At 35.7% G+C, this 11,956-nt stretch overlaps 1 protein-coding gene across 1 annotated transcript; it reads left to right on the top strand.

Moving 5' to 3' along the window:
• The first annotated feature begins 2,638 nt into the window (after window positions 1–2,638).
• Window positions 2,639–9,189, top strand: LOC113228179 (vitellogenin-like). Its single transcript, XM_026461407.1, has 6 exons — window positions 2,639–2,684; window positions 3,100–5,311; window positions 5,391–5,589; window positions 5,673–7,548; window positions 7,687–7,876; window positions 8,088–9,189. The coding sequence occupies exons 1-6, from the start codon at window positions 2,654–2,656 to the stop codon at window positions 8,923–8,925; spliced, it is 5,346 nt and encodes a 1,781-aa protein (XP_026317192.1). The 5' UTR covers window positions 2,639–2,653; the 3' UTR covers window positions 8,926–9,189.
• The last annotated feature ends 2,767 nt before the right edge of the window (window positions 9,190–11,956 follow it).

The raw sequence follows: 11,956 nt of genomic DNA on the forward strand, positions 1-11,956 counted from the left end.
TGATACCCTTTATTGACGACTCTCACGCACACTAGAGTAATGTCAATACGCAGCAGTACGAACGCACTACACAGGAATTTATTTGTACGACGAATGAGCGGTACACGGAAAAACATAGTTAAGTTTATGTTATATTGGAATGTTTTGTTTTTTTAGTGCTATAAATGTAATAAATAAATAAACAATAATAATAATAATTAGCTACTTCAACGTACCTAGTTATGAATTAATACGAAACTTCATGAGCTGACAAACGTCTAAACGGCCATCATAACGTAGTACTTTAGTTAATATAATTAATATCATGGTAGTAAAGACGCCATGATGTTCAATAAAATAAATAAACATTTTTTTTTTAAATAAATATGTATGTACAAAATACATGCTTTCCAAAGAATCTCTTTAATTTTAATTTTTAAGTATAGTTTTATAATCACGAGTCAGTTTTTAAGTTCGCTTCCAATTTAGAGATCTCTTTATTGCTCATTTTAGATTAAATATCTTAGTATAATAACTGTTAACTTGTGCGACAGTTGCTGTCGTTAATTTTAAAATAATTATGTTTATTGTTAAGGTGTCATAAATACAAGTGTATGCAACAACAACTTGGACTTTTATTATTTTTCTATATCAACTCTAACTTCTGTTATATAAAAAAAATGTCGTATTTTTGCTAAATTGTAATATCAAACATATGTGACTATATTGGTATATGATATATTGGTTAATCACGTATAAAACATATTTTAATTACCTCGACGTTTCGGACGTATTGCAACGCCCATGGTCTCGAAGGGACTGAAGATGCGGGTGTCAGCATCTTCTAGCCGTGCGAGTTTTTCTAAGTACCTGCACTTGATTTTCATTATTATTATGCACCCTAGTGCATAAATAAATAATGAAGATCAAGAGAAAGTCCTAGCTCTCACTAGATCGCCACACAACACTCGAGACCATGAACATTGCAATATGTCCGAAACGTCGGGATAAATAAAATATGTTTTGTACGTGATTAAGTCCCGAATTAAAAATCAAATAATGGCCAATTCTATTCTAACTTTTTGGTTTATTGTTTTATAGCGTTTGTTTGGCTTTCGTATGAGTTTGTGGTCATGGATTGTTAACAAAATATACATTAAATAATACTTGTGTTTCATTATTTTATTTACTCGTAGAAAAGTTTTGTATGTATGCAATACTTACATAATTAGGATTTAAAAAACTACTCTAACACTGGACTAAGCCTGGTGGCCTAAACACTGTACTCGACTTTAAGAACCCTCTTTATGCAGCGATTGCGTAAAATAGGTACTACGAGACGAAATTATATACGAATTGTTGTAATCTATAGTATTAGGGATTTTTTTCAATAATCATTACATAAAAGAATTTAAGAGAGTTCCCTCCCTGGTGTGGAGTCATCAATTTGTGCGTTATTATTATTATTATTACAAATAGGTCATCTCAATCAGTACTTTAATAATCGAACTTCTACTCGTTCGTAGAATCCTTAAACTCTCTCCTGGAAAATGTGTTTTTTCAGATGTGGCCTTTATTACACCACAAAGGCCACAGTCTACAAAATAACGGTTATATTCTTAACCATACGGAAAGTAGACAACATTGTAATATTGATTTACACGAGGGAATAGAAATCACGCCGCCATTACCCTTGGACTTATCATAATCACGCTAGCTGTGCGAGATCTAATTTCACTTTTAATTGCAACTTAGTAAATATGAACACGTGTTTTACAAAATTACATTTGCAGTTTGTGAAATGTCATTCCTAAAACGCTGTATTAATTGACTTTTGTGCAATAATATTTTCAATAATAAAAATCTAGCGAATATACCAATACAGGAAAGAACAAATATGTCCTACCATAATTTAACTTGTCAAAAAAGCCATAAATAGAAATTATTTTAATTTTTTATAACTACACTATGACCACGCATATTTTGAAGTTGAAAACCTGATTTAATTCCATTTTAAAATGAATAATTACAACAATCTTTGACAAAAAGCTTACATTTATTCTTCTTCTTATCTTTTTCTATAAAAAGTCGAGAAATGTCAGTTTCTAATTAATATTTTTTTTCTAGAAAAAAATTTAGGCGCAGTGTTAATGTATGATATTTAACATAGTCTAAGACTGAGTTACAATACCTTTCTGCGTCTATCCCTGATTAGCTTTATACAACGCCGAAAACCGGGAGATTTCGTTTGTAACTATAATTAGTAAATTTATCAAATTACTATACACTTAAAAACAGAAATCGGAAACCAATCGTATTTAGTTTTGAAATTTCACCAATCGTAAGCTTTAAGTACCTTAGCCTTTATCATAAATCGATAATTAAACGACTTCCATGGATAATGGCAACGATTACCATAATGTAGAAATTTTGTGTATAACATTATAATATATTTAATTCTAGGTTTAAAATTAAACTGCAAAAGTGAATATGTATTTTGTAATAAAGCTACGTAGGCGTTATCCAAGGGTCAAATATAGGTCCTGATCTCTTTAGTTTACACGCGTATGACTTAGTATAAAGGATAGTAGCACGATTTTGTTTAACCAGAAGTCTTCTTCTCCTAGAGCTAAAACATCTGTTTCTCCTAAAGCGTATACTTGGTTCTGTTATTATGAAGTTTGCTGTTTTGGCCGCGCTTATAGGTAAGTTTAACTTCACAACATTTAAACTTCTTGTGTTTGTGCGGTTTAACTTACGCCTTTCTGTTAAGCTTAGTACCGTTTCGTCCAAAATGGATTACAATGCAATTGTGTAAAAATCTAAATATTTTTATTTTAAGCGAGTGTTTAAAAAAACTAACATTGTTTCAAATTGTAATAAACTCCATTAAATTATATATAAATTATTACACGGTTTAATAAACGTTTTGCATTGCTTCAAAGTTGTGATAATTTAAAGCCCGTAAAATTCTAGCATATATTGTCCGAGCCATGTAAAAGATTAGTTTTGGTGCTATAAAAAAATAAGATTCCGTCACAAAAATCTCTCGATTATTTATTCAAATTTTGTCATGTGTTTTATAACTGATATTAATATATAAATTCTGTGTTGTTACAGCGGCGGTCACATGTGGACATTCGAGTGACGATAATATCGTCGAAAACCAAACATGGCCCTGGCAAGTAGGAAAGCTGTACCGCTATGATGTAAATTCATACACCTTGGCTAGACTTCAAGAAGGAGCCAGTACTGGCAATGCTTTCAAGGCTCACTTTATCGTCCGTGTCAAAGCTCCTAACCGTCTTCAAATAAAATTGGAAAACTCGCAGCATGCTGACGTCCATCAAAATTTACCTAAAGACCGCACTCTGCCCTCTGATCTTAAGTATCAGCCCGTTAAGGGACTGGATAAACCTTTCGAGGTTACTATTAAAGGAGGACGCGTCCTCTCTATGAGCGCGCCGGCTTCCCTGTCCCTTTCTCACGAGAACTTACTCAAGGGTTTGATCAGTGCTTTGCAAGTTGATTTGTCAGCTCACTATCATAATGAACATAGCCCAAGGAACACTTTTGACAGGGAAACCAAACAGGGCCAGTTCAGAAGGATGGAAACTGATGTCACTGGTGACTGCGAAACCCTTTACACTGTTTCCCCTGTTTTGTCTGAATGGCGCCGGGAGCTGCCAAAATTCTCACTGAAAGAAGATCCTATCGAAATCACTAAAAGCAAGAATTACGACCACTGCCACCAGAGAGTCGCGTATAACTTTGGAGTACCACAAGGCGCTAAATGGACTGGAACCGCTCAGAATATTTACGAAAAACAGTTTGTCAGTCGCAGCACCACATCCCGCATTCTTGTAGACAGTCAGGCCATCTATAAGGCTGAAACCACAAGCACCGTCAACGTACATCCTCATTTATATGGCAAACAAAAGGCTGAAGTACTCAGTAGAGTTGAGCTTAGTTTAACTAGCTACGAAGATGACAAGGAACCCGAATGGCAGAAGTCCGAAGAACGCCGAGAGATTAGGAATCTTTTATATGCTATAACGAAAAAACAAAATTCAAACCGCGATGATTCTGTTTCATCTACGTCTCAGGAGCAGAATCAAGTCGAGGAAGAGCAAGAATCTCAAAATAGAATGCGCCGTTCACTAAAAACTAAACTGATCTCTATTAACAAAGTTTTTAAGAGCCGTACTTCACACAGTGATGGATCGAGCTGGGAGGAATCTAAGGAGGCTGACTTCCCTTCAGATGTCAATGACAACGTTCCTCTTATAAACGAGCCTGCTTATGAAGCTTTATACTTGAACTCTGAAGAAGACATGGGCACAAAGCAGAAGGCAGCAAATGCTCAGAAACTTGTTCAAGAACTTGCTCAACAGATGCAAAACCCCAACAATATGCCCAAGACTGATTTCTTGACCAAATTCAACATTCTTGTCCACCTCATTTCGTCGATGAGTTTTGAACAGCTGAACCAGGCTAGTACTAGCATTGAGGGAGCAAAGTCGTCTAATAACGTCATCAAGGCGGATATGTGGATGATATACCGTGACGCTGTAGCTCAATCTGGCGGTGTTCCCGCTTTTAAACAAATTCTATCATGGATCCAGAAGAAGAAAATTCAAGGTGAGGAGGCAGCTGAAATCGTTGCTACTCTGGTTAGAACTTTGCGCTACCCCACTAAGGAAGTTATGACTAAATTTTTCGAAATGGCAATGAACCCCGAAGTCAGGCAGCAGCAGTTCCTGAACACCACAGCCCTAATCGCAGCCACTCGATTCATCTATATGGGTCAAGTGAACAACTACACTGCTCATTACTTATACCCCACTCACTTGTACGGACGTTTCGCTGATAAATACGATAACTTTGTCCTGGAAAAAATCCTCCCCCCTCTCGCTAATGAACTCGAGAAAGCTGTTCAGCAAAAGGACAGTAGCAAAGCCCAGGTTTATATCAAGGCTATTGGAAACTTAGGCCATCGTCAAATATTGAAAGTATTCGCTCCATACTTAGAAGGCAAAATCCACGTGTCAACTTACCTTCGTACCCATATAATTAATAATCTTCAAGTTCTGTCATTCCAACGGGACAAGTACGTCCGAAATGTGCTCTACAGTCTATTGAGAAATACTGCTGAGCCCTACGAAGTAAGAGTAGCTGCTATCAGAAATATTTTCATTGCTTTCCCCAACCCGGCGATGATGCAGGCTATGGCTCAGATGACCCATGATGACCCCAGTAAACATGTCCGTTCTGCTCTTAAGACAAGCATTGAAGCTGTTGCTGAATGGAAGAATCTACGTTTCAGTGATGTGTAAGTAATTAATAAATTAATTATGGTGTTTTTTTAGTTTAATTAAAATAATAGTATGATCATTTTTGTCTGTTTCTAGTGCTAAATCTGCAGAGGCAGTTCGTCCCATGCTGACTAAGGAAAAATTCGCTGAGGAATACACTGCGAGGAGTGATTACTATGACAGAGATTACGGATTTGACTTTGCCGATATTTTCGTTTACACCAGCAGCGATGACAATCTACTTCCCAGATATTTGAAATATTATGTAACAAGCAAATCATCTGACTGGAATGAGGTGGGTATTCGGGATACGTATTAATATTTCTAATAGTCACTAACTGGATAACAAGTCGTAACATTTTTATTTCTTAATTTTAGATTGGCGCTTCCTTCTCAAGTGTGCAACAATTCTTGGACTACTTTCAACAACAAATGGACCGAATCAGGCAAAAGAAGTCAAGATCTGAGCCAAATCACAAGTACTCCGCCAGCAAAATATCTGAATTACTGAAGCTTAAGTACGACCCCCAGGAACCATTGGAAGCTGACTTTAACATTAACTTCATGCAGCTAGAGAGATATTTCACCTTCAACGAAGACGACTTAAAAAAATTACCAATTGTTATAAGAGACCTTATTACGAACCTTACACAAGGAATACATAAACATTACACTAAGGTTTTAAACCAAGCTCAAGTGTCTCTAATGTTCCCTACAGCTATGGGTATGCCTTTTATTTATAAATACAAGGAACCTACTGTTTTGCACGTACAGGGTAATGTTAAGGGAAACATGGATCTAACTAAGCAGCCGAAGGACTTTTCTGGTTCCATTCAAAAAGAGATTCAGATCACCTATGCCAGAAATATCGATGGCAGTGTTGGTTTCTACGATACACTTGTTGAGAAGTTCGCTTCAGTGGGAGTCGTCAACAAAGCTCAATTGTATATTCCTGTTAAAGCAGATATACAAATGAAGCCTGGAGAAGTAAAAATCCATTTAGAACCTCTGCGTCCTGAAGAAGATATCACGATTGCGCATTACAGCGTTTGGCCGTACAGTACCAGTCAAAAGAAAGACTCTTTGGTGCCTGTTTCTCAAGATCCGGCCACTAAAATAATTAATCGCAACAACAAGGTCAATTCCATCGACTACAAGTTCGGTCAATCTGCTGGCACCCAGTTCCAATTCCAGGGTTACTCATACTCTAAAGACTACACGAACTTTGCCGGCATGATCCGCTCTAATGATCTCCTTTCGAGTATTGCCAATATGCTGTATCAGAGAGACATCGCTATGACACACTACAACTTTAGGTACCTGGGAAAGCAATCATCAAACAAGGGTGTAACAGTCACAGCTGCGTACGACGTCGTTTATAATCAGAAACAATCAAACCAGAAACCTTTCGCTGCATCAAAGGTACAAGACATAACTCCCAACAGCGCTGGACGTCGTGAGGAGATGGTAAAACGTGTAGTTTCAGGTATTAACACAGCCAAAGCACAAGTTGTTGACCTTAGCGCGTCGTTCGATGGTCCCCAAAAAGCTGAATACACGCTTACCGCTGCCATCGGCCAGAGTCCAGTGGACCGCAAGATTCAATTTGCCGTATTTGCTAGCCGAAACTCGGCTGACGAACATAACCAAATTAATGCTGCTGTTACCGTCCGCAGACCTGAAGTAAGTGCCATGAACCTCGTAGAAGCATTGAAGAAAGATTTAAAAATGGACTTTGATGCTGAAATTAAGTTTGGAAATGATGAAGACGGTAGTGTGGAGATCCGTGGTTACACCGATCGCAGCAAGAAATACACAGAAGAACTGCAGAAGACTCATTTGGCACAGCAAGCCATGGAAGAGATCGCCAACAATAATTATTACCAAGAGGCCAACCACAAGATGCTCGTTATGGCGCACGCTCCGGACTACTTGAAGGCGTCTATTACGTACAAAAATGTCAACCCTGCTTTCAAATATTTGCTCTTCCAAGCTTACAGATTGGCGGAAGGCTTCGGATTCTGGTATTCAGATGTTAACCCTCTGAAAACATTGCCTGATGGTAAAATCGAACTTGAAGCGCAGACTTCTTATATGGAAAATATGATCAACTTGATGCTCAAGTCCAGATATGGAGAAGTGCAAGTCAAGAACGTTCCTATTCCTAAATCTGCTGTCAACGCCGCATCTACTTACTCTCCCTTTAAGCTAAGCGAACGTATTGGTAACTACTACACTCGTCATCAGTATCAACGTAAGTATTACCCTGTTTACTGTATTTGCTTTGTCATGCGTAGTAGTCAATTGGTATTCTATATATCTTAGTTGAATAATTGACTCATTAAACAGGAGTTCATGTCCCTAAACCTATTCTTTTTTACAATATTTACAGCTTTTTGCGCCGTTGATGATAATCAAATTCGCACGTTTAGCGAACGTAGCTACAACTACAAATTGACAAGCTCGTGGCATGTGGTAATGCAAAATGCGCCCAGACCAGAAAACTCGCAGAGGATGGACCAGCTCGTCGTTCTCGCCAGAAAACCAAGCGAAAAAGAGCAGGAGATATACATTTCTTACCAGTAAGTTTTCGCACCGTCTTCACGATGTGTTTATGAATATATTGTAGTCAACAGCACATCAGGCTATATATGTATTCAAACTTTTGTGCGAATATCACCTCCAGTGCAACGGAACAAGGTCCGTCAATGTGTAGCTTGATGCGCTGTCGTCTGTAGGTACTTAGTCGAAGATATCAAAAATCCTTATAAATAATCACAAAACCATTTTCAGATCTGAAACCGGAAGAGATTTAGAGATTGAGATCAAACCGACGAAATACGATGAGCAGCAGGAATCGAAGAAACGTGATGTGACAGTAAAAACCAATTCCAAGAAAGTTTCCGATGGTATTTTGACCATGTACTGGGACGACGATGATAACGCGCCTTTCCTCGAATACTATACCCAGCCAGATGGTGTTCTCATTCTAAACATCCGCGAAGATCGACTCCGTGCCATGTATGACGGCCAAAGACTGGTTGTGTTGGCTAAAAACAACAGAAACAACACTAGAGGCATCTGCGGTTACATGAGTGGTGAACCTCTTGATGATTACATGACTCCTAATGGCCTGGTTGATCGGCCTGAATATTACGGTGCATCATATGCTCTTAATGTAGAGAACAGTGACTATCAGACCCAGCAACTACAAAGCCAGGCTAAAGAAGTACCTTATCAGCGCAGGTTCAAAAACACAAACGTTCTTCGTTCAGACAAGTATTGGCAGCAAGCTATGGTTGACTCTTCTTCGGAGGAGGACAGGCAGTCTGAAAATGTTTACAGATCAAGGGGATACTCCAAAAAACTTGGAACTTGCCAAATGCAACAGCAAGTTCAGTATTATGAGAACCATGGCGAAATTTGCATCACCACAGCCCCAATGAACGCATGCCAGTCTCATTGCCAGGGCAATGGTTACTCAGTGAAGTCCGTTCAGGTCGTGTGCCGTCCGAAATTGGACCAGAAGTTCCAAGAGTACAGGAACCAGATTCAACAAGGGCAAAATCCCAAAGTAAATGGACCTACGGAAACGAAGCAGTACAGGGTGCCGACTTCGTGCAACATGTAAGGTATATAGATAGTTGTGTAGAATGTAAAACACAATGTTTTTAAAGACGCGGCTAGACAACGGATTCTAATGAAAATATTTATTTATAGTAGTGTCATGTTATTAAAGACTTGTAGGTAGGTACTACTTATGTAGCTACCTACACGAACCTACTATTATACGAAACTTTTTAATATAAATTATGTATACTGCTTTATTTATTTAAAATTAATATTTATTTTCTGTTATTTATTTTGTATTGAACTATTTTAAATTATATTGCAGTTTGGTGTTTAATGATAGCAACTAATAAAACAAAACAATAACGTTTTAATAACGGAAGAGAAAATGCGATTGGTTAGTCCGTGTACGGAATTAATAATTTATTGACCTAAGTATATTGACTTTGAATTTTTATAAAAAAAAACTGCACTGCTCTAATTGTAACTAAAATTGCTTTTATGTACTTTTTCTATGGATATTTAATTGGAAATCGACTTACATTGTATATAGTATTATAATTATTATTACAAATTTTACTGTAGCGTAGAAATAAGCAGCAATGAAAAATAATAAAAAAAAAACTGACAAATATTATTTTTTTATTGAAATTGATACCTACCTATTTTATTTCTCCCGAATCTGTTAATCACAGGAAACTCAAACAATACCACAATTCTACAAGTATGACTTAATATACAAACGTTTTTATAATAATATTTTTATTATAAAAAGTCAACGAGTTTTCCTAACTTACTTCATTACTACTAGCGACATCTCTCGAAACAGTTACGAACCGCTTGGCCTTCAAATATTCCACAATTTTTTCTTTTTTATGACACCAACATCGTTCAAAACTTTAAAATCGTGTGTAAAACGATTTGTTGGCGTTGGTGTAGTAAATATGCGATTACTATCTTCTAAGTTTCAGGCGACTGGAACGTCAAAGTCAAATGTCAGCTGATTGACAAGTTTTCACTCTATTGGTCTGTGCTCTGTGTGCTCGCGTCGCCGTTGGAATATTGTGCGATATAGATATAATAAGAGAGATTATCCAACGTTATACCTCAAATTATTCCTAATAATAATCGATAAAATAAATACTCGAAGTGGTTTATGTTAACAACGACCTTCACCTTTACGTTCAGCCGCAGTTCCAAATTCAAAATTTCCAGCCAGCAGCATTGCGGTAAGTAATTGCATTATTCATTTGTTTAATTAAAAAAAAAACATGATTATCAAAAAAACATATTCTTTCTGACATGGAACATGACGTACGTAGAAAAATTAAGGTATAAACTGCTAGATATTCTTTTATTCCATTGCGATGTAAATAACTACGTAAATGGGCATTGTGTTTTTGACATAGCTAATAAACTAATACGCTTAGACACGTGTGGCAAAAAAAATCCAAGAACCATTTTAGTATTGGTCTAATTTTTATTCTTTTCTTTTTTATATATCCTCAAATTCTGTTAAGTACTTTGTAGAATATCTAACCTAAATGAAATATAGGAGATGATTTACCTGAGTTAATTTATTCATAATGCTTGGCAAATATAGTAATTTTTTTTAGGCGTTAGCAGTGAAAAGAATTTTTTTATTCAATAGACATTTTTATTCTTGACAACATTGTTAGTTTTTTGTGTTAGTGCTGGTATAATTCTGTAGAACACTTGCGGTTTGGTTGGCGGTTTTTTATACAGACTGGAATTTAATACTTAAAAAAATTTGTATCAAATTTATACAATACAATAGAAATATTTCATATTATCAATGCCACAGTATTACAATACCATCTCTTTTCTGTAAATCTGGCAAGAATCAGAGAATACACTAAGCCCAATTGGCAAATCCTTTCACCTCAATGGCAAACATTACCATACCGTACCAGTGTCACCAATAATAGCTTAAACAAAATAATAATACACAATACTGACAAAATATTAGAATGTTAAATATAAAAATAAAATCATACTTTGTTCTAAAAGGTATTATTAGTACCATAAAATACTCAACTTATTGAGACGTTTAAAAACATACCCATCATACACAAAATAGGTGCTACTATGTGAAGTTGCAAATACCTTCCTGTGACACCGATATCGTACCTTACTCAACTGATTCTGTTTTAATATAATATCAAATCAAATGTCATTTATTTGCTATAAATAGGGTACAGGGTTGGAAAAAAATCTAATAATGCACGATTTAAAAAAAAATCCTAATTAACCACAATTTTTTTGTTTTTTCATTTTATCATACAGTTACAGTTATCTATATTTTTGCGTAAAACGTAGTAATGTAAAAGGTTAATTAATCATATGGTAGATAAAAATATATAAAAGTAAAAAATGTGACACCACTAGAGTGGTTGATGTCACAGAAAAATATATTTAGTGAAGATTAACAGTCAAAGACTTTTCCAATGGTTAAGCAATTGTTTGGATCGATAGCTTCTTTAGCTGCTGTGGATAGAGTGTTTTCCACCTTTGGAATTGTTCATAGTAAATTAAGAAACCGACTGGGAATTGAAAAGGCTGGCAAGCTAGTTTTTTTGCTTGAGTATTATAATAATGATATTGATTTCTCAGATGTAAAAGATCCTAGTCTTTAAAATGTAATTGTCCGATTTTATGTAGATGTCTTTGAAAGAAAATAAAATTAAACACATTTGATTAAATCACTGATTTTTATTGGATAAATCATTTGATTTAAATCACGATATAAACCATGATTTAAATCAAAATGATTTAACCGTGCCAACCTTGATAAGGTAGGCACATTATAAATGTTAGTGTTAAAATTAAATTGATGAACTTAATCCCATTTAGCTTTGGCAAAAGCATGCAAATATAATAATAAAATACATTATAATATAAATTCATGATTAAATTGGATAACGTAAATCAAGATTAACATATGCATCGATACAGATCAGTCTTTATATTTGAAAAAATCGTCAACCGAATAATATTATTTTTCCAAAAGCCATTTGCGCAGTTCTTTTTTCAAACTGATCAAAGAAAGTGAATAATTAAAGTACTTACTT

The sequence above is a fragment of the Hyposmocoma kahamanoa genome, unplaced genomic scaffold (assembly GCF_003589595.1).
Source record: "Hyposmocoma kahamanoa isolate Upper Pololo Valley unplaced genomic scaffold, ASM358959v1 224, whole genome shotgun sequence".
Lineage (NCBI taxonomy): Eukaryota > Metazoa > Arthropoda > Insecta > Lepidoptera > Cosmopterigidae > Hyposmocoma > Hyposmocoma kahamanoa.